This window comes from Sardina pilchardus, chromosome 8 (assembly GCF_963854185.1).
Source record: "Sardina pilchardus chromosome 8, fSarPil1.1, whole genome shotgun sequence".
Classification (NCBI taxonomy): Eukaryota; Metazoa; Chordata; class Actinopteri; order Clupeiformes; family Clupeidae; genus Sardina; species Sardina pilchardus.
Genome location: NC_085001.1, coordinates 2,906,917 through 2,931,916, shown reverse-complemented (window position 1 = coordinate 2,931,916; position 25,000 = coordinate 2,906,917). Strand labels below are relative to the sequence as shown.

The 25,000-nt window shown below is 47.4% G+C and overlaps 2 protein-coding genes across 2 annotated transcripts in view; one reads left to right on the top strand and one right to left on the bottom strand.

The window, feature by feature from the left end:
* tsc1a (TSC complex subunit 1a) overlaps positions 1-20,463 on the bottom strand; it is a 30,684-nt gene extending 10,221 nt beyond the window's left edge. The window contains exons 1-16 of the mRNA XM_062542348.1: positions 20,165-20,463; positions 19,415-19,594; positions 18,773-18,876; positions 16,035-16,187; positions 14,567-14,711; positions 12,794-12,948; positions 11,616-11,689; positions 10,952-11,118; positions 10,153-10,250; positions 8,974-9,121; positions 8,398-8,507; positions 7,981-8,068; positions 7,729-7,818; positions 6,820-7,345; positions 4,255-4,352; positions 1,044-1,201 (exon numbers count right to left, since the gene is read on the bottom strand). Coding sequence (XP_062398332.1) covers positions 1,044-1,201; positions 4,255-4,352; positions 6,820-7,345; positions 7,729-7,818; positions 7,981-8,068; positions 8,398-8,507; positions 8,974-9,121; positions 10,153-10,250; positions 10,952-11,118; positions 11,616-11,689; positions 12,794-12,948; positions 14,567-14,711; positions 16,035-16,187; positions 18,773-18,876; positions 19,415-19,523 — 2,223 coding nt within the window. The 5' untranslated portion in view covers positions 19,524-19,594; positions 20,165-20,463. The remainder of the gene's footprint in view (positions 1-1,043; positions 1,202-4,254; positions 4,353-6,819; positions 7,346-7,728; positions 7,819-7,980; positions 8,069-8,397; positions 8,508-8,973; positions 9,122-10,152; positions 10,251-10,951; positions 11,119-11,615; positions 11,690-12,793; positions 12,949-14,566; positions 14,712-16,034; positions 16,188-18,772; positions 18,877-19,414; positions 19,595-20,164) is intronic.
* Positions 20,464-22,406: 1,943 nt separating this feature from the next.
* The window catches only part of LOC134088405 (bile salt-activated lipase-like), a 14,802-nt gene continuing 12,208 nt past the window's right edge, over positions 22,407-25,000 (top strand). The window contains exons 1-4 of the mRNA XM_062542349.1: positions 22,407-22,472; positions 22,712-22,859; positions 23,292-23,411; positions 24,210-24,407. Coding sequence (XP_062398333.1) covers positions 22,407-22,472; positions 22,712-22,859; positions 23,292-23,411; positions 24,210-24,407 — 532 coding nt within the window. The remainder of the gene's footprint in view (positions 22,473-22,711; positions 22,860-23,291; positions 23,412-24,209; positions 24,408-25,000) is intronic.

Sequence of the window (25,000 nt, the reverse complement as noted above, 5' to 3'; positions counted from 1 at the left end):
AACTGTTGACTTTTTTTTCATTATTTTGATGTTGTACAGCTACATTTGTAAATAAAACTGGAAAAGATTTTTTTTTTAAATGGGTTTTGATTTCAGGCTGTAAGACAAAAAAAAGTAACTATTTCAAAAGGGTATGATAACTTTCTATAGGCACTGTATATGCAGCCTTACGGACACACACACACACACACACACACACACACACACACACACACACACACCTAATTGATAAACAATTAGTTTAACTGGCCCTCTGTCCGAGTGAGAAGCTTGGGTCAGGACAAATGTACTCTTAAGTCTAGACGCGTGTTGATCAGCCAGACAGATGCTACAGGCTGTCCACCACTGTGGGCTCTTGGCAGCTCAATATAGTCTTTGGCTTGGCTGCACACACACACACACACACACACACACACACACACACACACACACACACACACACACACACACACACACACACACACACACACACACACACACACACACACACACACACACACACACACACACACACACACACACACACACACTTCTGTTAGCTCAATACAGTCTTTAGTTTGGCTGCACACACACACACACACACACACACACACACACACACTTCTGCTTGCTCACTACACTCCAGCCCCATGCAGCTGGCATCTCCTCAAACAGCCCATTTACAAATGGACTGCTACAAAAACACCTTGTTTTGCTCTTATGCTACTTTTTAAAAAAGAAAGAAAACAAAACAAAACAAAACAAATGGATGAGTTGTCAGACAGCCTGGTGAATGTATGTCTCTATAAATATCTACACTATAATCCATAGCAGGAGCAGCAGACGTATAGGCCATCTGTTAGAGGGGCTGTTTGGGGCGCACACACACACACACACACACACACACACACACACACACACACACACACACACACACACACACACACACACACACACACACACACACACACACACACACACACACACACACACACACTGTTAGAGGGGCTGTTTGGGGCGCCTGCCGTGGAGTGGGGCTGTGCGGCGGCCGAGGGTGGCGTTACCATGGAGACGTTCTGCTCGTGCAGCGCGGTGGCGTTGATGACGCGCCTCAGCAGGCGGCGGTTGCGGATGGCGTGCTGCTCCCGCTTGTGACGCTCAAACTGCAGCTGCGTGTGCAGCAACTGCACCTGACTACGCAGGTGCTGCAACTCCTCCACCTCTGCAAACGGGCACAAGACACACACACAGACGTTAGGCCAGGTGTATCACAAGCACAGGTAATGTAGTCAGAAGGGTACAAGACACAGACACAGAGGTGAGTCCAGGTGTATCACAAGCACAGGTAATGTAGTCAGAAGGGTACAAGACACAGACACAGACGTTAGTCCAGGTGTATCACAACAACAGGTAGTGTAATCAGAGGGGTACAAGACACAGACACAGAGGTTAGTCCAGGTGTATCACAACAACAGGTAGTGTAGTCAGAAGGGTACAAGACACAGAGGTTAGTCCAGGTGCATCACAACAACAGGTAATGTAGTCAGAAGGGTACAAGACACAGACACAGACGTTAGTCCAGGTGTATCACAACAACAGGTAACGTAGTCAGAAGGGTACAAGACACAGACACAGACGTTAGTCCAGGTGTATCACAACAACAGGTAGTGTAGTCAGAAGGGCACAAGACACAGACACAGACGTTAGTCCAGGTGCGTCACAACAACAGGTAATGTAGTCAGAAGGGCACAAGACACAGACACAGAGGTTAGACCAGGTGTGTCACAACAACAGGTAGTGTAGTCAGAAGGGTACAAGACACAGAGGTGAGTCCAGGTGCATCACAACAACAGGTAATGTAGTCAGAAGGGTACAAGACACAGACACAGAGGTTAGACCAGGTGTGTCACAACAACAGGTAGTGTAATCAGAAGGGTACAAGACACAGACACAGACGTTAGTCCAGGTGTATCACAACAACAGGTAGTGTATTCAGAGGGGTGGGTCCAGGTGTATCACAAGAACAGGTAATGTAGACAGAGGGGTACAAGACACAGACACAGAGGTGAGTCCAGGTGTGTCACAACAACAGGTAATGTAGTCAGAAGGGTACAAGACACAGACACAGAGGTGAGTCCAGGTGTGTCACAACAACAGGTAGTGTATTCAGAGGGGTGGGTCCAGGTGTATCACAAGAACAGGTAGTGTATTCAGAGGGGTGGGTCTAGGTGTATCACAAGAACAGGTAATGTAGTCAGAGACTAAGGCAAGATCAACTACAACACAAGCTGTATGCAATTTTTCCCACTGGTCTTTGACATCAATATTCAAAGGAATTTAGTGCAAAGTCGGTACGCAATCCGTCAAAAAACAGTTAAATGGACCATGACACGTCACATCGCGCAATATCAAGCCTTCCGGGCATCCATTGGCAATGTCAGAGAATTTATTCTCCATATTATAAAGTCAAATGAGTTTGAAGCCTTCGTTTTAAGTCATTTCACTTCACTTTTTACTTCACCGATGGGGCTTTTTAATCTGCATTAGAGGAGAGTGAGGCTTTGACAGGCAGTGGGTGGGAGAGAGATGGGGATGAGGAAGGGGTGAGGAAGGGGTGAGGAGATGAGCTAAACCTGAGGCTGTGTTGGCACCGGGCCTGCTTGCGCTGCAGGACACTGATGTGCCCACACTGCTGTGACCTCCCGAGCTGTACGCAGCGTACGCCAACGTTCTGTCCCTCATGCACGACAACGGTCAGCACAAGAGCCTGATGCATCCAGATTGGTCATCACAGCTGTGCTGTGTTGAGCTTTAGTCCCAGATGACAAGGCAAGACGAGAACTTTAGGTGCTGTGTCCACCAATCACTGTGAACGCTGAGCTACATAGACCTTATATTGAACATTGTCGCCGTCGGCTCAAAAAACGCGATTGATGGACACAGGGCCTTACTCTCTCCGGGCACCTGCTTGCAAAACCCCCCTTGACCCCTTCCTCTCCTCCTCTCGTCTCCACATCCTCTTCCTCTCCTCTCCTCTACTGAACTCCCCATCCTCTTCCCTCCTCTCCTCTTGTCTCTTCCCTCCTCTCCTCCTCTTGTCTCCTCTCCTCTCCTCTCCTCTCCTCACCTTACCTACTCTCCTGTCCTGTCCTCACCTATTCTCCTCTCCTCTACTATTCTCCTCTCTACTCCTCTCCTTTCCCCTCCTCATATCACCTATTCTCCTCTCCTCTCTACTCCTCATATCACCTATTCTCCTCTCCTCTACTCCTCTCCTCTCCCCTCCTCAAATCACCTATTCTCCTCTCCTATCTTCTCTCCTCTCCCCTCCGCAAGTCACCTATTCTCCTCTCCTCTACTCCTCTACTCTCTACTCCTCTCCTCTCCCCTCCTCAAATCACCTATTCTCCTCTCCTATCTTCTCTCCTCTCCCCTCCTCATATCACCTATTCTCCTCTCCTCTACTCCTCTCCTCTCCTATCTCCCCTCCTCATATCACCTATTCTCCTCTCCTATCTCCTGTCCTCCTCTGTGCTGGACGGCACTCATTAATCTGGCCGCAGTGGCCGGACACCCTGGTGTGACTCATTACGCTCTGGAGATCCATCAGGCAGTGATGGGACACACCCTACACAGAGAGAGAGAGAGAGAGAGAGAGAGAGAGAGAGAGAGAGAGAGAGAGAGAGAGAGAGAGAGAGAGAGAGAGAGAAAGAGAGAGAGAGAGAGAGAGAGAGAGAGAGAGAGAGAGAGAGAGAGAAAGAGAGAGAGAGAGAGAGAGAGAGAGAGAGAGACCCTCTCTACCCTGTAGCATGTTGCACGTGTCCTGTCCAGCAATCCCCCCTATAACTGTGCCACATTGGGTAACTGCACAGAGAAGAGACAGGTCACTTCCACTCCAAAAGGTCAAGAGAGAGTGGTCAGAACAAACTAGTCTCCAAAAGGCTCCTTTAAGAGAGAGTGGTCAGAACAAACTAGTCTCTCCAAAAGGTCAAAACAAACTAGTCTCTCCAAAAGGCTCCTTTAAGAGAGAGTGGTCAGAACAAACTAGTCTCTCCAAAAGGTCAGAACAAACTAGTCTCTCCAAAAGGCTCCTTTAAGAGACAGTGGTCAGAACAAGCTGGTCTCTCCAAAGGCTCCTTTAAGAGAGAGTGGTCAGAACAAGCTGGTCTCTCCAAAAGGTCAACAGAGGGGAGTGGTCAGAGGGGAGAGTATGGGTGCTGATGGGGAGATGATGGTGCTGATGTCCAGAGAGGGCAGGAAGAGATGATGCTCTACCTTTGCCTTTAACACTCTGCTGCTGCTGCTGCTGCTGCTGCTGCTGATGCTGTTTCCCAGGGGATGGACCTTCAGCTGGCCTGCTTGGCACTGACAACCTGAGAGAGAGAGAGAGAGAGAGAAACAAATAGTAACAATATCATTATAATTATAATAAATATAAGTAAATAATAAGTAAATATATAAATAAGTACATTTTTTTCTTTTCTTTCTTAATTTTTATGTTTTATTGTATCTGTTTGTATTGTTGTATGTCTGCTTTGGCAACACTGCTTTGATGAGTCATGCCAATAAAGCTCCCTTTGAATTGAATTGAATTGAATTGAATTGAGAGAGAGAGAGAGCAAGGGAGGGAGGCAGAGAAGAGAGAAAGAAAGCATGAGAATAAGAAAAGGCAGAGCAAGAGAAAAAAATGAGAGTGAGAGTGTGTAAGCAGAAAAGAGAAGGAATGGGAGGGGGAGAGGGCAGAGAACGAGGGAGAGAGAAGGAAAGAGTGAGAAGAGAGAGAGAAAGAAAGAGTGAGGAGGAGAGAGGGCAGAGAAGGAGGGATGGATAAAGAAAGAGTGAGAAGGAGAGAGAGAAAGAAAGAGTGAGAAGGAAAGAGGGCAGAGAAGGAGGGAGGGATAAAGAAAGAGTTAGAAGAGAGAGAGAAAGAAAGAGAGAATGAGAGCAAGAGACAGAAAGAGTGAGAAGGAGAGAGGGAGGGCAGACTCGTTTAACGGTGAAGATAATGACACAAGAGAGCTGCTCATTCCGCCTCATTAACCTTCACACACCTCTGATTCCATCAGTCTGCTGACACACACACACACACACACACACACACACACACACACACACACACACACACACACGGTGAGGAATGACTTCCTAAGTTGACGACATCATTAAACATGAAACATCTCTAACTCAGCTCTTGTCCCATCAGCCATAAAAGAGTCTTAAAGACAAACGTCTACACCTCCACCTCCTCCTTTCCTCCCCTGCCCCCCCCCCCCCCCCCCTCCTCCCCTCCCCCCCTGCTCCTCTCCCCTCCTCCCTGGGCTGGGTCTTTAACCCCCCCCCCCCTCCTCCTCCCCTCCAGCTCTAATGGACTACAGGGCTGGGCCTGTACACGAGGCCCTCTGCTCCACTTCTGGCTATGTAGTATGTGGAGAACATGAAGGCGCTGATCAACACACAACATGTACCACTTGGAGTAATGTATATGGAATAATGTATATGGAGTAATGTATATGGAATAATGTATATGGAGTAATGTATATGGAGTAATATATATGGAATAATGTATATGGAGTAATGTATATGGAGTAATGTATATGGAGTAATGTATATAGAGTAATGTACATGGAGTAATGTATATGGAGTAATGTATATAGAGTAATGTACATGGAGTAATGTATATAGAGTAATGTACATGGAGTAATGTACATGGAGTAATGTATATGGAGTAATGTATATGGAATAATGTATATGGAGTAATGTATATGGAGTAATGTATATGGAGTAATGTACATGGAGTAATGTACATGGAGTAATGTACATGGAGTAATGTATATAGAGTAATGTATATGGAGTAATGTATATGGAGTAATGTATATGGAGTAATGTATATGGAATAATGTATATGGAGTAATGTATATGGAGTAATGTACATGGAGTAATGTACATGGAGTAATGTATATGGAGTAATGCATATGGAGTAATGTATATGGAGTAATGTATATGGAGCGCTGGTAGCATCACAGCCAGAGGAGCAATGCGTCCACATCTGAACCCAGTGAGCGCTGTCACTCTGGATAAACACATCTACTGAATCCTACTGAATAATCTACTGAATCCTACTGAATAATCTACTGCTGAATAATCTACTGAATCCTACGGAATAATCTACTGCTGAATAATCTACTGAATCCTACTGAATAATCTACTGCTGAATAATCTACTGAATAATCTACTGAGTCCTACGGAATAATCTACTGAATCCTACTGAATAATCTACTGAATCCTACTGAATAATCTACTGCTGAATAATCTACTGAATCCTACGGAATAATCTACTGCTGAATAATCTACTGAATCCTACTGAATAATCTACTGCTGAATAATCTACTGAATAATCTACTGAGTCCTACGGAATAATCTACTGAATCCTACTGAATAATCTACTGAATCCTACTCAATAATCTACAGCTGAATAATCTACTGAATCCTACTGAATAATCTACTGCTGAATAATCTACTGCTGAATAATCTACTGAATCCTACTGAATAATCTACTGAATAATCTACTGAATCCTACTGCACGCTTACTTCTACACACAATACTGGACAAGTGCACACAGGAATGTCAAGGTGCTGGTGGCAAATCTCCTCCCCAGAGATGAAGCCCCACACACACACACACACACACACACACACACACACCCCCACACACACACCCCCCCACACACACACACACACACACACCTCCTGAGCTTGCGGTCGTGGCTGGCGCTGCCTTGCTGTATGAGCAGGTCCAGCACACACACACACACACACACACACACACACACACACACACACCTCCTGAGCTTGCGGTCGTGGCTGGCGCTGCCCTGCTGTATGAGCAGGTCCAGCATCTCCAGCGGAGAGGACGCCACCGCCGACCCCGTCATCATCGTCATCATCATCATCGCCTCGTCGTCCCCGGCGATGTCCTCTGCCCCGCCCCCTCTCCTCCGGGCCTCCCCCGTGCGCCGCTCCACGAACAGGCCGGCCGCTTTGGGCAGCGCCAGGTCGAACAGCGGCTCGTAGGGCACGGGCGCCCGCTGGGCAGAGCCGCCGCCGTCGGACCACCAGGAGCTCTCCGAGGGGGTGCAGTACGGCCAGGTGGCCGACAGGGGGCGCTGTGGCTGGTACCCAGCAGCAGAGTCGGGCCGGTCCGGAGTGGACAGCGAGACCGGGGAGTCGGCGCCGACGCAGACGGGCTCAGCGGCGCCGGGTTTGACCCGAGTGCTGGACGGCCGCTTGTGGGAGAACATGGTGTCCCGTCTGTGCAGGGTCCGAGTGCTGCCGACGTCACTGTCCGTTACTGTCGGCAACTCCTCGTCTGGACAGAGCAGAGAGGCGGAGTTGGCACAAGTGCTGCTGAGAAACAAGGCAGGAGCCAGACTGGGGTGTGTGTGTGTGTGTGTGTGTGTGTGTGTGTGTGTGTGTGTGTGAGAGACCATACAGATGCATGAAATATGCCTGTATGGAAGTTTCTATCTGAAGTGAAGTGTTAATATCTGTGTGTGTATGTGTGTGTGTATGTATGTGTGTGTGTGTGTGTGTGTGTGTGTGTGTGTGTGTGTGTGTGTGTGTGTGTGCGACCATATAGGTAGCATCTGAAGTGAAGTGTTTCTATCTGTGTGTGTATGTGTGTGTGTGTGTGTCCATATAGGTAGCATCTGAAGTGAAGTGTTAATATCTGTGTGTGTGTTCCTCACTCACCTTCCTCTCTCAGAGCCTCCTCCACCTGATGGCTAACAAAGGCACACACCTCTGGCACAGTGAGGATTCCCTCATGCTCACCAGCGCCACCTACAGGCCCGGAGCACAGCAGAGGGCGTTAGGGGAGACGAGGCCAAGCGGTTGCTCTCCTGATAGAAAGATTGATTCTGCAGTATCACTTCTTTAACAGAGTTATGCACGCACACACACACACACACACACTCTCTCTCTCTCTCTCTCTCTCTCTCTCACCGGAGCACGTAACATTCTCTAAGGCACTGGGTTCTGGCATACTCTCCGGCAAGACAGATGATTGACAGCTGTCAATCACTGCACCATCCTGCCAAAACAAGCAAAGACACTGTGTAATTAATCATATCCAATCAAACATACAGCCTCTATACTTCTATAATAAATTAAAATACACTGACAATCTTACATTGTTATGAAACAACAATGACTCAACACAACACAACATACACAGCAAGACTACAAGGTCCATCAGCCCTTTGGGACAGATGAGAAACACAGATGTATCAGGGGCACAGAACAATAACATGTCTGGATGCAGAGCAGAAATACATGTATGTGTGTGTGTGTGTGTGTGTGTGTGTGTGTGTGTGTGTGTGTGTGTGTGTGACGTGTGTGTGCGTGTAAGTGCCACTGTACCTGAGGACATGGAGCGGAGTTGGCAGGCTGGTGTGTGAGCTGGGCTTCATGGGGCTGAGGGGAGAGAGGGCCAGTCCCGGGGGCAGGGAGCGGGGGCAGCTTTCCGTCCACTACACACACACACACACACACACACACACACACACACACACACACACACACACACACACACACACACAGCAGAGTCACCATCCTCATTACACAGACCACCACACACCACCACGCAACACCACACAACACCACGCAACACCACGCAACACCACAGTACAGATTGGTCATCCTCATCACACACACCACTACAGATTTATGCCACAAGGACACCAGTGTGTGCGCTCTAGTGTACTAGTGCACTCCCCAGGTGTATAGGAGTCAGAGTGTGTGTGTGCGTGTCTGTGTGTGTGTGTGTGTGTATGCATGCGTGTCTGTGTGTGTGTGTGTGTATGCATGCATGCGTGCGTACATGTGTATGCTTGCATGGCCTTAGAGAGGTGTGTGCGTGTGTGTGTCTATGTGTGTGTGTGTGTGTGGCCTTAGAGAGGTGTGTGTGTGTGTGTGTGTGTGTGTGTGTGTGCTGACCTGTTGTGCTTGCCACTCTTCCTGAGAGGTTGGAGGTGCTCTGGGACACGTGATTGGTGGGGGACGCTCCCCTAGGGGGAGTGGTCATCCCACAGTGCAAGGCGGGGCTCCAGCCCGAGTCCTGAGTTCCCATGGCAACAGCAGAACTCTAACAAACACATTTCACAGATTCATAGACAGCATGGCAACATCAGCATGGTAACATCAGCATGGCAATATTAACATGGCAATATCAGCATGGCAACATCAACATGGCAATATCAGCATGGCAACATCAGCATGGCAACATCAGCATGGCAACATCAGCATGGCAACATCAACATGGCAACATCAACATGGCAACATCAGCATGGCAATATCACCATGGCAATATCAATATGGCAATATCAACATGGCAATATTAACATGGCAATATCAGCATGGCAATATTAACATGGCAACATCAGCATGGCAACATCAGCATGGCAACATCAGCATGGCAACATTAACATGGCAACATCAGCATGGCAACATCAGCATGGCAATATTAGCATGGCAATATTAGCATGGCAATATGAACATGGCAAATTCCCCCCTGATCTGCACAGCTTTGTAAAGAGGTGCGCTGCTGGGTGGCTTGGCTTCTCTCTTTAATGGCTCTATAAATACAGCACATACATCAGGGCAGACTGCATCATGGCGCTCTCTCTCCATAAAGGCCATCTGTGCTGGCCTCAGAGAATCTCCACATGATATATAAATACAATATAAATCTGCATAAATACAATATAAATCTGATTTATATTCTAATACGTTCAAGTATTACTGAAGAGCCAGAGCCCAGCGTCTGTGCATGAGGTGGCTAAATATACACAAGGCTCTCCCTCTCCCTCTCCATCCCTCTCAAGAGCCACTGACTGAACATTAACCTCACACAATCTATTAGCTCTTTAGAAATAACATTTGAATTATGCTATTTACAATTGTTAGCATTTATTTTTGCTGTGCATTTAAAAGTACTTATGTTAAGGTAATTTGTATCATCTCATTGTGTTTACCTTTGTGTTCATTTATAACTTATTTAATACACTAGTCTGGCTTTGCCTTGCCGATACCATACCATAGCAGTGGTGGATGCTGGTGTGTGTGTGTGTGTGTGTGTGTGTGTGTGTGTGTGTGTGTGTGTGTGTGTGTTCTCACCTGCTGGATGGCAGTGAGGGGGGTGCTGGTGTAGGAGGGGGCGGGGCCTAGCCTGGCGGGGGTCACACCTGGAGGCCGCACAGGTACACATGGGCTACCTGAGAAGAGCCGGACACAACAGACAGCTGAGGACCAATCAACACCAACCTCACCATATGACACATCAGGTGAGGACCAATCAACACCAGCCTCACCATATGACACATCAGGTGAGGACCAATCAACACCAACCTCTCCATATGACACATCAGGTGAGGACCAATCAACACCAACCTCTCCATATGACGCATCAGGTGAGGACCAATCAACACCAACCTCACCATATGACACCTCAGGTGAGGACCAATCACCACCAACCTCTCCATATGACACATCAGGTGAGGACCAATCAACACCAACCTCACCATATGACACCTCAGGTGAGGACCAATCAACACCAACCACAATATTGCTTATAAACAGAATAAAAAGGCATGTAACACTGCTCAATTGATGTGTTATTGTGGAGGTGGGGGGTAGTAATGTTGGTAGTGTAGGTAGGTGTAATTGAGTGCCTGTCACTTTAAGACATTCGTTAGGGAACCCTTGTCATTACAACACAGTTGAAAGGCTTCTGGTGTGTGCAGGATCATGTTTTCTGCGTAGTTAGTTCAAATACAGGCAACACTTTTGAGTCTTGGAAAACACTTTTCCATTTACATCAGGAGTTTGCAACCATCCAGTGTCAGTCAATAAAATGAATAGAGAACGAATGCCATTGAAGCAGCTGTTAGCATCGGGGTGGGGTGGGGGGGCTCACCATAGGCACTGAGGTCCAGGGGGGGGCCTTGCAGGCTGCGGGAGCTGAGGTGGACAGGCAAGATGTCGGGCATGTTGGAGAAGCCCTCCTCCCACGACGCCTCCTTGGGGTCCAGCGACACTTTGGCACATTCCACCACGATGTCATGGGTCTCAAAGCTGCGCCACCTGGAGGCACACCACCGCACACGTTAGCCGCACTCTTCCGTTCCTTAACCTCTATTCTCAAGGGCACACCACCGCACACGTTCCTTAACCTCTCTCCTCAAGGGCACACCACCGCACACATTCCTTAACCTCTCTCCTCAAGTCAAGTCAAGTCCATTTTTATTTCTATAGCGCATTTACAGACGTCACAATAAAATGCTTTAAGCGCAATGAACAAATGAATGAGCTAAGGCAAAAAGAAAAAAGAACAGGGCAATGGTAGCCCTGTAGCCCTAAGGCAAAAGGCAAAAAGAACAGGGCAATGGTAGCCCTGTTCTGTAGGGTAACTGTAGGAGTTAAAATAATGCAAAAGGTAACCAGGGGACACTACGCACTGGCACTTAAAAAAGGAGGGAAAAGAGGTGAGTCTTTAACAGGGATTTAAAGGGATTATCCGCACGGATGCTACTTCCGCAGGCTTCTAAACCTGACCGGAGGCGTTCACAGGTGTGACTTACCTGGTGGGGTCCAGCTCCGTATCTTTGGTTCCGGTGACCAACTCTGGATGAATCCGCACGTGCTCCAACATGGGCTAGAGAAACATAGAGGTTTTACTAGCTTTACCAGACTTTACTAGCAGTCACAACACAGAGGTGCACTTTACTAGCAGTCACAATACAGAGGTGCACTTTTACTAGCAGGCACAACACAGAGGTGCACTTTTACTAGCAGTCACAACACAGAGGTGCACTTTTACTAGCAGTCACAACACAGAGGTGCACTTTTACTAGCAGTCACAACACAGAGGTGCACTTCACTAGCTTTACTAGACTTTACTAGCTTTACAACACAGAGGTGCACTTTACTAGCAGTCACAACACAGAGGTGCACTTCACTAGCAGCCACAACTGGAAATGCAAAGCCATGTCTAGATAATGTGCACCACTGTGACTGAGATAATAATTGTAATAATAATAATAAAAATAATATGATATTACAAAAATACAGTACAAACAACGAAAACATGGGTAAAATCTATAGATGTACATGACTATATGAACACAACGGGATGTGTCTTTACTAGATTTTTACAGCAGATTTGGTTCCAAAATATCAACCAAAACCAAAGAATAACATATGTACCGTCTCACACCTTGTCCTAACCGGATGTGATGCGAGCAAACATCAGTGCTAAAATCTGTTTAACTTTAACTACACTGCTTTCAATCGAGTGTCCTGAGCAGCGTGATGCAACGCAACATTTTGAGAGAACTTTTGTCGGACGCCCGCTTTCTATTTTCTTTCTGTCACTCGCTGAGCTCTGCTATTTTGAAGGAGAAATATGATGCAATAGAAGGGGCATATCTAGCAGATTCAGCATAGACAGACAACATTGACAGTCGCTCGCCCAGATCCTGCTAGGACACGGTGTTAGGAACCAGCAAGTGCATAAGACCAGATCCTGCTAGGACACGGTGTTAGGAACCAGCAAGTGCATAAGACCAGATCCTGTTAGGACACGGTGTTAGGAACCAGCAAGTGCATAAGACCAGATCCTGCTAGGACACGGTGTTAGGAACCAGCAAGTGCATAAGACCAGATCCTGTTAGGACACGGTGTTAGGAACCAGCAAGTGCATAAGACCAAAAGGCTCCATTGTCCATGTGGCTGTACGGTGGCCGAGAGGCAGCCTCACCTTGACGACCTCCTCGAAGGTGTCCAGGTTCTCCTTCATGCTGTAGTGGACGCGCAGGTAGGACACGAAGTTGCAGGGGTACATGCCGTACAGCCGGTGGAAGAGCGAGTAGATGCCGGCGTGCAGGTGGATGGACAACACAGTAGGACTGCTCCCTGCACGCACACACGCACACACACACACACACACACACACACACACACCACCCTTTTAATGTGACACAAACAGTAGGACACCACCCTCTCAATGTGACAACACAGTAGGACTGCTCCCTGCACGCACACACACACACACACACACACACACACACACACACACACACACACACACCACCCTTTTAGTGTGACACGAACAGTAGGACTGCTCCCTGAACACACACACACACACGAACACACAAGAACACCATCCTCTCAATGTGACAGAAACTCCATCCTCTCAATGTATGACCTATTTCTGAAATTGCATTAAATGCAACAGTAGGCCTAAATGACCTAAATCTCATAGCCTACATGTAGGCAGGTCAGCAACACAAACTTCAGAGATGCGTGCATGCATGTGTGTGTGTGTGTGTGTGTGAGGGGAAAAGATGTGCAGGCTAGGGGAGGCACTAGACTCATGCCTTGTGAACACGCTAACTGTAACTCAAAAAGAACGCGGTAACTCTTAAATATTGATATTAATAAAATGAGGCACTGTGACATTTTCCATTTCTGGGTATGGCGCTACTCTTGCAGTACCGGTGCACGGTGCTCCACTGCTCTATGAGATCAGCGCTAAAGAGCTCCCTCCCCTCTTCTTCCAGCTGACTTGACGTTAATGGCGCAGTTTAATTCAGGACAATGACTCGGAGTCTCTTGTGTGTGTGTGGCCGGGGTGGGTGCTGGCAGCAGTCCAGCCTTGTCCTGCCGTACTGATGTAGCGCTATGACTAATTCTGACGCACGTCAGAAGGGCAGGTGGGATCTTTATCACAGGTCTTGCACTGTAGAACACAACAGAAGGGATGCGACCGGAAGTGACTAAGACAGTGGCGAATTCCGCCAAATACGGCTAATTCTGGGAAGACCGGGTCGATACTGTTGATTCTCTATGCTTGACCGGAAGTGACTAAAAGGCAGTGGCGAATTCCGCCAAATACTGCCAATTCTGGGAAGACCAGCCGGTCGATACTGTTTATTCTGTATGCTTTGGCTCCAAGAAGCACTTGCTGTCCAGTCTATGCTTCCAATGTTGCCTTGACGGCTGACCAATCCAATTTTGCCTTTATGGCTGACCAAACCAATGCTGCCTCTATAGCTGACCAATTCGGACTTCATCTCTGCAGAACACAAGTGCATGATGCCATGTTGTCTATGCAGTTTACAGCCTGAGAGGTAGAGAACATGAGATTCATCTCCTATAAATCTGCAGCGCTGGGACTTTGACTGGCGCTAGCACAGGAGGTCGCAGCTTCTCCACAGAGTTGCGATGGATCTGACCCAGATGTGCCGAGGGGACCGGTCCAGCTCCAGGTGTTGTCTGGACCAGTACCTGAGCTCCTGTGCGTCTGAACACGTGTGGACCAGTACCAGCCCATGTAAACTAGTGTTCTGGGTCTATGATCTGGCATGATAATAATGAAAACTAAGCGTGAAAAAATTGTGTGAAAAACAGAACATAATCTCGCGCTTCCTTAGTGCTGCTATCCATGCCATTCCTCGCCTTATTGTCACCTCTGAAACATGACGATTCCCAAAATGCGTTGCGTTTTACGTCACATTCTCAATCTCTATACCTGAGCTCCTGTGCGTCCAGCGCGCCAGGCGTCCGAACACGTCGAACAGCTCGTCCAGCAGGTGGCGGCTGGGCTGAGGGATCATGGGAAGCAGCGTGGTCACCACCAGAACTCCCGTTATCAGCACCACCGTGTCCGAGTCCGTCTGAAACACACACACACACACACACGCACAGTTACATTAGATACACAGACACACACACACACACACACGCACACACACACCTTCACACACACAGTTACATTAGATACACAGACACAAACAAACGCGCAGAGAGCTATATTACATACACACACTCATTATATTTGACATTGCATTATATATCATATCAAGCACCCAACACATCTGTAGCAAATGCATTTAGAAAGATTATCAGCACAGTTACTTGATACACATTACATGCTGACCTAAATACACATCCACAAATACACACACACCACAACTACCCTCTGGCACGGCCTACTCACATACCACAGCAACATTAGATAGATCACTGTTATGCACACACACTTTCAATACAATCAGTCTGACACACACACACACACACACACACACACACACACACACACACACACACACACACACACACACACACACACACACACACACACACACACACACACACACACACACACACACACACACACACACACACACACACTCCAAGAAAGTCTCAGTGTCAGTGACCCACAGGCTAGTCCAGCACAGCGTTTGTAGGTGCCCTGGGCCACACTGGAGCTGGCCCTACTAGGAGTACAGACTCGGCCCCGAGACACAACATCTCCTCCCTGAGCAGCCATGTGGTGTGTGTGCCCCTGTATGTGTGTGTGTGTGTGTGTGTGTGTGTGTGTGTGTGTGTGCCCTGGGCCACACTGGAGCTGGCCCTACTAGGAGTACAGACTCGGCCCCGAGACACAACATCTCCTCCCTGAGCAGCCATGTGGAAGCACCAGCAGCACACAAGCATTACGAGCACAGGGGACAGGGGCGCTGCGCGGAGCTGAGCTGTCTGAAGAAAAGACATTCCTCAACTCGACAGCCCGGCTACATCCACATGACCCCTTCCTCTCTTCCTCTCTTCCTCCCTTCCTCTCTTCCTCTCTTCCTCCTTTCCTCCCCCACCTCCCCCATCCCTGTGTGGATACAGACGCACAAGAGCACAACCTGGAGCCTGGAGGAGAGTTAGCGAGGAATTGAGTGAGTGAGTGAGGGAGAGAGGGAGGGAGGGAGGGAGAGAGTGAGGGAATGAGGGAGAGAGAGAAGGAGAGAGAGGGGGAGCGAGGGAGGAAGGGAAGGAGGGAGCGAGGGAGGAAGGGAAGGAGGGAGAGAGAGAAGGAGAGAGTGAGGAAATGAGGGAGAGAGGGAAGGAGAGAGAGGGGGAGCGAGGGAGGAAGGGAAGGAGGGAGCGAGGGTGCTGTGCTTGAGCGGGTGCGGGGGGTGGGTGGTGGTCGGCGGGCGGTACTGTACCTTGAGGCACTTGAGCAGCGCGGGGAAGAGGGGGAAGCGGGGGATGGTGTGGATCCAGGGCGGCTGGCGGCGGATGACGTGGGCCAGCAGGGTGAGGGAGGCCAGACGGCACGTCTGACGGCCCAGGCACTCGTTCAGCTTCTCCAGGAGCGGCTGAAAACACACACACACACACACACACACACAGAGAAAAACACAAGCACACACACAAAAAAGACAGAAAAGCACAAGCACACCCAGCCACACACACACACACACACACACACACACACAGAGACAGGACAAGCAGTGCTGTTAATAAAAGGGCTCCGTCTCTGTTGCTGCTGGGGTATCACTGACCCCAATGGCTGCTCACTTAAGTGTGCTCCACTAGGCTGGAGAGTGTTGCAGATCTGATGCCGCCTTGTTGTGCTCACACACAGTGTTCAAAACCCACTGTGTTCAGGCAATTCCATCAAGCACAATAGTGATAATACAACATTACAGTTAAGACATTGGTGTTCTTTGATATGGATGTTTTTACTATATTTGCTTTAAAATGTTCAGGGACAAAGTCATACATACTAACATATGCAACAAAAGAGACAGAGAAAGTGCACAGAGGACGGCTGGGCAGCTGCCTTTTCATCATGCCGTCCAACATTACGTAATTGTGGCGAGCCAGCCAGGAGGCATGTCTGCCTGTTGACAACAACAACAACACTTGCTTCAGCCAGTCAGTGGCCTTGGGATGCTCCAGCCTGTGCTGTCCTCCATGTCTCACTGCTCATCTGCAGCTGACCACTCACATCACCACACAGCTGAAGGCTAGTTCATGGCGACCATATACGTAGCTAATTTACCTTAAAATAACGGCTTCAAATGCACTGTTGATGATAAACGACCAACAATGTGAGGCATGATGGCATCTCTGACATTTCTAATACATGTCTGGATCAGTTATCGGCACACTGGGTTAAACCGGCACTAGCCAGTGTGTTGGACATTGATAACAAGGGGGTCTTCATACAAATTCGTACGTCATGTTTGCACTAAACACGGGCATTATGACTAGATCACAAGGAGATGATCAGGAGATGATCCTCCAGAAGCAAGAGACGATGGCAGGCATCCAGTAAGCGGTCTCTCTGGACCAAGCCGGTCACAACAGTGTTTTACACACTCTCTCAAGAGGATACACGTGACACGTCTACCTCCAGCTGTGTTGTTTGCTTTCCATCTCTCCCAGCTCAAATAACCTGCACAGTTATCACACGTCTTCATTGCCTCTGATTACCGAAATCTCATGTGTGACTTAATAAATGCTGTTACTGATTTACTTAAGTTGTTTTTGAGAAACAAAACATGTTTGCCGTTTGCCAGAGAGAGAAAAAGAACAAACTTCTGCTGGCAAAAAAGGTTTAGGATGAAGAGGCCCAACCGTGGTGTGTTATGATGAAGTGATGAGTGGTGTGTAGACTGCAGTGTGGATGTGTTATGAAAAGGTTGCTGTGTGAACTGTGTTGAGCTGTGTGAAGTGTGTAAAGATGTGGTTCTGTGTTGTGCTGTGTGAACTGTGTTGTGCTGGTGTATGGTACTGGTGCTGTGGTACTGTGTGTGTATCTGACGTTGTGCTGTAGTGTTGTGTGTAGTGATGTGGTGTGTTGTGTGTGTATCTGACCTTGTGCTGTAGTGTTGTGTGTAGTGATGTGGTGTGTTGTGTGTGTATCTGACGTTGTGCTGTGGTGTTGTGTGTAGTGATGTGGTGTGCTGTGTGTGTATCTGACGTTGTGCTGTGGTGTTGTGTGTAGTGTTGTGTTGTGCTGTGTGTGTATCTGACGTTGTGCTGTGGTGTTGTGTGTAGTGATGTGGTGTGCTGTGTGTGTATCTGACGTTGTGCTGTGGTGTTGTGTGTAGTGTTGTGTTGTGCTGTGTGTGTATCTGACGTTGTGCTGTGGTGTTGTGTGTAGTGATGTGGTGTGTTGTGTGTGTATCTGACGTTGTGCTGTGGTGTTGTGTGTAGTGATGTGGTGTGCTGTGCTACCTTGTGCTGTGGTGTTGTGTTGTGCTGTGGTGTTGTAATGTGGTGTGCTGTGTGTGTATCTCACCTTGTGCTGTGGTGTGCTGTGTGTGTATCTGACGTTGTGCTGTGGGGTGTTGTAATGTGGTACCTTGTGCTGTGGTGTTGTAGTGCTGTGGTGTTGTAGTGCTGTGGTGTTGTGTTGTGTTGTGTTGTGCTGTGGTGTTGTGTTGTGTTGTGTTGTGTTGTGCTGTGTTGTGCTGTGTATCTCACCTTGTGCTGTGGTGTTGTGTGTAGTGTTGTGTTGTGTTGTGTTGTGCTGTGCTGTGCTGTGTTGTGTTGTGCTGTGTATCTCACCTTGTGCTGTGGTGGTGTTGTGTGTAGTGCTGTGCTGTGGTGTTGTAATGTGGTGTGCTGTGTGTGTATCTCACCTTGTGCTGTGGTGGTGTGTGTAGTGTTGTGCTGTAGTGCTGTGTTGCGCTGTGGTGTTGTGTTGTGTGTAGTGCTGTGTTGTGCTGTGGTGTTGTGTTGTGCTGTAGTGTTGTGTTGTGCTGTAGTGCTGTGTTGTGCTGTTGTGCTGTGGTGTGCTGTGTGTGTATCTCACCTTGTGCTGTGGTGTTGTGTGTAGTGCTGTGTTGTGTTATGCTGTAGTGCTGTGTTGTGCTGTTGTGCTGTGTTGTGCTGTGGTGCTGTGTTGTGCTGTGTTGTTGTAATGTGCTGTGCTGTGTGTGTATCTCACCTTGTGCTGTGGCTCGCCCACCGCAGTGAGGATCAGCAGAGCCTGAGGGGAGCTAGACTCCAGGTAATAATCCACCAGACCGTTCAGCAGCACTGAGCCCTTTTCTGCCACACACACACACACACACACACACACACACACACACACAATGCTAAAGTGCAATATCAACACAATGAGGGTGCCAGTGACTTAAGAAGGTGAACAGTTGAATACATATCGAAATGGTACACATCAGCCTCTCACTTCTGCTAGTGACTGTTGGGAACTGAACAGTGGTGTGTGTGAGAGAGGGGGAGAGAGAGAAAGAGAGAGAGAGAGAGAGAGAGAGAGAGAGAGAGAGAGAGAGAGAGAGAGAGAGAGAGAGAGAGAGAGAGAGAGAGCCTCTCATTTGGGCTGTTCTACGTCCTCCCTCGCTCCTCGGGCCTCGATCCTCACTGATCTACATAAAGAATGATGGGGCGAAAACAATGGGATAGTCTATCCAGTGTTAGTTATAGATCAGTGGGAACGCCCCTCGGGGATCAAGCAGAGGATCGAGGAGGCATGTTGAGAAGCACCTATAATGTGCATGAATGAATGTGTGTGTGTGTGTGTGTGTGTGTGTGTGTGTGTGTGTGTGTGTGTGCGTGTGTAAACGTGTACCTGCCCTGAGGTGGTCCTCCACCAGCTGTCTGGTCTGCTGCAGCTGCTGGAGGTCCGTGGACTCCAGAAGAGGAAGCAGGTCGATCACACTGGTCTGCTCCTTGGCCATGTTGGCGGCGGTGGGACAGAGGCGAGGACTCGGCTTAGCTCTCCGTCACCGACGGGCTGAGGCTGCGACCTCTGGGACAGGGGAGGCGCGCATGTGAGTACCGCAAGAATTTCACAGGGTCACGTCATGATTTACAGCCTTCTGAAATGAGCGCATTATCAAAGACAATGTTACGCTACTTTTCAACGTAACGCAATATACGAAGCAAGCTATGAGACCACCGTGTAGGAGGCTCTGATGTGTTGACAGGTGCAATGTTTATTTAGGACTGTCGGATATGTTTGAGGTATTCCATGTCAGTTTTGACATGAGGATCATCTGACCTGTGGCTAGCCATCAACAGTACATTCCATTGTGCTTCTTCAAAGAAATATTGGGCTCGCTTCAAATAGCCCCTAGCAAGCGATTGCAAAAGAGCTCAGTTATCAGGGAAGCAGGCATAAACTCTGGACCTGTAACGTTAGCACTTGAACTGGACGGACGTGGATCCTTGGTTGTTTATGCTCAACACCAAGTCAGATAGGCATGTATGACAACTATGACAAGTGAAGGGAACGAACAAACTCAACAGTAAAACTGCATCTTTACCGTCTACAACGTTCAGAATTCCATTTAAACATTGAAATCTACTTATATTTTACCTTTTGAAACGTCCTGCATTCAGCTGAAGGGCGCCATCTTGGAAATTTCTCAACTAACGTTAGCCAGCTAGCAACGTTAGCTTATGTCTAGCTGTGTATCTAGCGGAACTTTTGAGCCACGGACTGGAAATTAAATGCCTCCAGGAACAACAGACTCTTCGCTGCTGGCGTGTTCAAGGTCTTTGTGTGGCCGGAAGTCCTGAAAAGTTAACCGCGTCAGACATGCAGTTGACAGCTTACTTTCTACTCACTACCTCCCGCGGCATGCATGCAGCAGGTTGGACATGATTGACCGAGAATCGACGCATGCGCACTGTAAATTTGGACTATGAATCTTGGAACTCGGCCAAAGTGATTCTGCGCGATGATAAATTGACAGTTACTTTTAAACGTTTTTAATTAAAGCTCTTTCCTTTGTTATTAAGATTTATACGTTTCTTTCTGTTGTATATAGCTGTTTATATATTTATTTTGCATTGATTTGAAATGACTTCCTCCCGTTATGAATGAGGTCTTCAAATTGAAGATGAACACCTTAGGCTTACATGATCGCCTTAAACCACTTAAAACCCAGGTGACGCTTTTCCGCTATTCACCATCCATGACGCCTTGGTGGGTCAAGTGAGTTGTCTTATCATCTTCTGTTTCTCTTCTTTGAAATAAAAACTTGGGATTTACATGTAACTTTGACCACATTAACGTAAACATAAAGGTTGCCATACAATAGGCCTTTATTTTTTTTATATAATTGTTTTACCAAAAGTAGGCTGTATGATGATGCCAAGGGTAGGCTAGTCTACAACACTCTCACTGCACAGTTCTCTGAGTAGCCTAATAATAGGTTGTGTTTACCAGGTCAGATGGATTGATAAAATGTCTTCAACTGTCACAGAGCTAGACTACACTATAGGTTAGGCTACTAACACAACTTAGCATATGACCAGACCAGGGTCACTGCTTGACATTTTGGCCCTGTGAATGATGATAATGTTGGTCATTAAGTTTGGTCATTAAATAGGGTGCCATGATTGGCACCCTATTTTATACAGTCATGATGGCACCCTATTAAATAGTCATGATTGGCACCCTATTTTATTCAGTCATGATGGCACCCTATTTTATACAGTCATGATGGCACCCTATTTTATTGTCATGATGGCACCACATAGGCGCTCATAAGCACTCATCATCCGAACAGACTTGCTCTATGCTGGGACCCAGCACCATGTAGCCTTTACTAACCCCAACTACCAGACCTCAGCAACACACATAGAGCACTTTATTGTGCTCTCAGTATTTAGCATTTTCTGTTGCTATTCAAATGTGTATTTTCTTGAAATTATGTTGATGGAACTGCCATGCCAGTACAGATGCTTTGGAAACTTAAAACTATGCCTCATACACTTTCAAATCATACCTCATCATTTTAGGTGTAGACAACATTTACATCACACCACACACTGGTCAGTTTGATAATCTGAGGTGGTGGGGGCGTGTGCGGTGTGTGCCAGTTTCCATATGCTACTCAAGGGACACCCATTGGAAGTTGATCTTCTGTAAGTGGGCATAATTTTGGCATCAACAGGTGCTATCTGTGGAGATTAGAGGAGACCTCTTTGGCTGTGAAGCACACAGCTGGCGGCAGGTGTAAACAGCTTGTTATGAAATACGGTGGCCAGGATTAAAGGGGCGCTGCCAGGTGACGCTTTCTCATCACTCCTGTTTGCTCTCGCCAAAGATGTTGGGGAATGTGTAACTACTGAAGATAACACGCTGGTGATTAAATCCATTTCAGACTGTATATTCATCTAACTTGCATCTTGATCAAATTTCCATTGACTCAGCAGATACTTAATCAAATTAGAGATGTTTTGGCAAGTGCCTTGTACTGTATGTCATCCTCCAGCCAAAGTAAACAGTGTCTTAGGATATGTAATTAGATATAAATGAATGAATTAGATAAGATACATGACATGCACACTTGCAGAGCACCCACTTCCAAAGTGATTAGTTAAGGGAAATTGATTACACTAAAATCCTATTGGTCGAGCACATGTACTGTATATCTGACCATGCAAACACGCAGCCCTGAAGGTCATTTATTTTCTCTCCCTGGTCATATTGGAAGGTAGCGCAGCCGTATAAAAGGCCATTCCCTCAGCGGGAGGAAAGAGAGTGTGTACTGGTGCAGGTAGAGCCCCAGCTACTCAGAGTGTTTGTGTTCACGAGGGCCTCTGTCAGGATGTCTGTGGCTGGACTGATTCTTATAGCTACGGCCCTGTGTGTGGACTCCACCGCAGGTGCCAGTGTAAGTACCATGGTGGCATCATCTTTGACAATTACTTCACAATTGTTACTTTGTAATAATGTTGTTTATTACATTGATGTATGAACAACAACTGTGCTAATAATAGAAATGTTTTCTTAAATGGATTTATAGTAATGCTTTTAAACAACGCACACACACACACACACACACACTCCTGTCATATCTGTAAGTGTCGTGTGTGAGCCGGCTGACCCTGCCCTGTGCTCCCTGTCCTGTAGCTGGGGGCCGTGTCCACTGAGGGGGGACTGGTCGAGGGCAAGAACCACCGCATGGGGCTATTCCACTCCGTGGACGTATTCAAGGGGATTCCCTTCGCAGACGTCCCAGCTAGGTTCGAAAAGCCCAAACCCCACCCAGGATGGGATGGTAAAGAAAGACTTTTTAAAACTTACTTACTGGGTAGGCTTAGACTTTGGGTTGTAGTTAGAAGTATTGTCAGGTGGTGGATGTGGTTAGGGTCTAGGGACTTTAGTCTGTGTTGAGGTGAAGTGTGGGGCTAGATGATTAACGATATCTGCACAAAGATTAAGTGTAGATCTAGACAAAAGTGTTTTCTCAATGGAGATCTCTATTCTCTTTCAGTCTTCTTGGGCAATCAAAACTAACTACAAATATTTCCTAGATATTTTCTGGATTGGTTTTAGCTCAAATATCTGGACCCCACGGGTCCTCAGGTAGATCACTCAAATATCTGGACCCCACGGGTCTTCAGGTACGGTAGATCACTCAAATATCTGGACCCCACGGGGCTTCAGGTAGACCACTAACGGCACTGCCTCTGGGCTGTGTTTGACACAGGTGTTCTGAAAGCCACCCAGTACCGTGACAGGTGCCTGCAGGTGACGCTCATGCAGTCGGGTTCCCACGGCAGCGAGGACTGCTTGTACCTCAACGTATTCGTCCCCCAAGGCAGAAAAGGTGCGCCGCTTCGCTTGACATGCATCAACACTGACATTTAATCTAATCGTAAGTCCTGAGCTGTGTTTACAGCTCTCACCTTGAACAGAAAACAAGGGGCAGCTGAATTATGATTTTGATCAATTCTGTCTTCCTTGGCCTGAGGCAATGCTAGCAATGTCATACAGCTTTCCCTTTGTTTACAGCACACCGTATTGGTTTAGTATTCTTGTTGTGTCTAGTGTTTTTACTATGTTTGAAATTAGATATCACAAAAGGTGTCTTAATACACTGCTGAATGAATAGACTATTAAATAGCAGAGCCATAGTATTGTGAACCAGACCTGAGACTTTTCTCCGTCTCTCATACAGTACTGTATGTCCTCATGTGTCCTGCTGTGTCCTCATGTTCTGATGCTTTTCTCCTCATGTGTCCTCATGTGTCCTGCTGTGTCCTCATGTTCTGATGCTTTTCTCCTCATGTGTCCTCATGTGTCCTGCTGCGTCCCGATGTGTCCTGCTGTGTCCTCATGTTCTGATGCTTTTCTTCTCATGTGTCCTCATGTGTCCTGCTGTGTCCTCATGATCTGATGCTTTTCTCCTCATGTGTCCTGCTGTGTCCTCATGTTCTGATGCTTTTCTCCTCATGTGTCCTCATGTGTCCTGCTGTGTCCTCATGTTCTGATGCTTTTCTCCTCATGTGTCCTGCTGTGTCCTCATGTTCTGATGCTTTTCTCCTCATGTCTCCTGCTGTGTCCTGCTGCGTCCCGATGTGTCCTGCTGTGTTCTGATGCTTTCCTCCTCATGTGTCCTGAGCAGTGTCCACTGGGCTGCCCGTGATGGTGTACCTGTTTGGGGGTGCCTTCCTCCTCGGGGCCTCCAACGACCTCAGCTTCATGGGCAACTCTGTGTACGACGGCAAGGAGATGGCGGACCGCGGCAAAGTCATCGTGGTGACCGTGGGCTACCGTGTGGGCACGCTAGGCTTCCTCAGCACCGGCGACTCCAGACTGCCAGGTTAGACTGCAGAGGATACCATATATACACCATATAGACATACATATACTGTATATATACATTAAACTATATTAGACTGCCAGGTTAGACTGCAGAGGATACCATATATACATACATATACTGTACATTAAACTATATTAGACTGCCAGGTTAGACTGCAGAGGACACCATATATACATACATACTGTATATATACATTAAACTATATTAGACTGCCAGGTTAGACTGCAGAGGATACCATACTGTACACATACTGTACATTAAACTATATTAGACTGCCAGGTTATAAGAGGAGACCATACTGTATACATACTGTATATATACATTAAACTATATTAGACTACATTAGACTGCAGAGGATACCATACACATACATATACTGTATATATACATTAAACTATATTAGACTGCCAGGTTAGACTGCAGAGGATACCATACTGTACATTATTAAACTACTGTATATTAGACTGCCAGGTTAGACTGCAGAGGATACCATACTGTATACATACTGTATATATACATTAAACTATATTAGACTGCCAGGTTAGACTGCAGAGGATACCATACTGTACATTATTAAACTATATTAGACT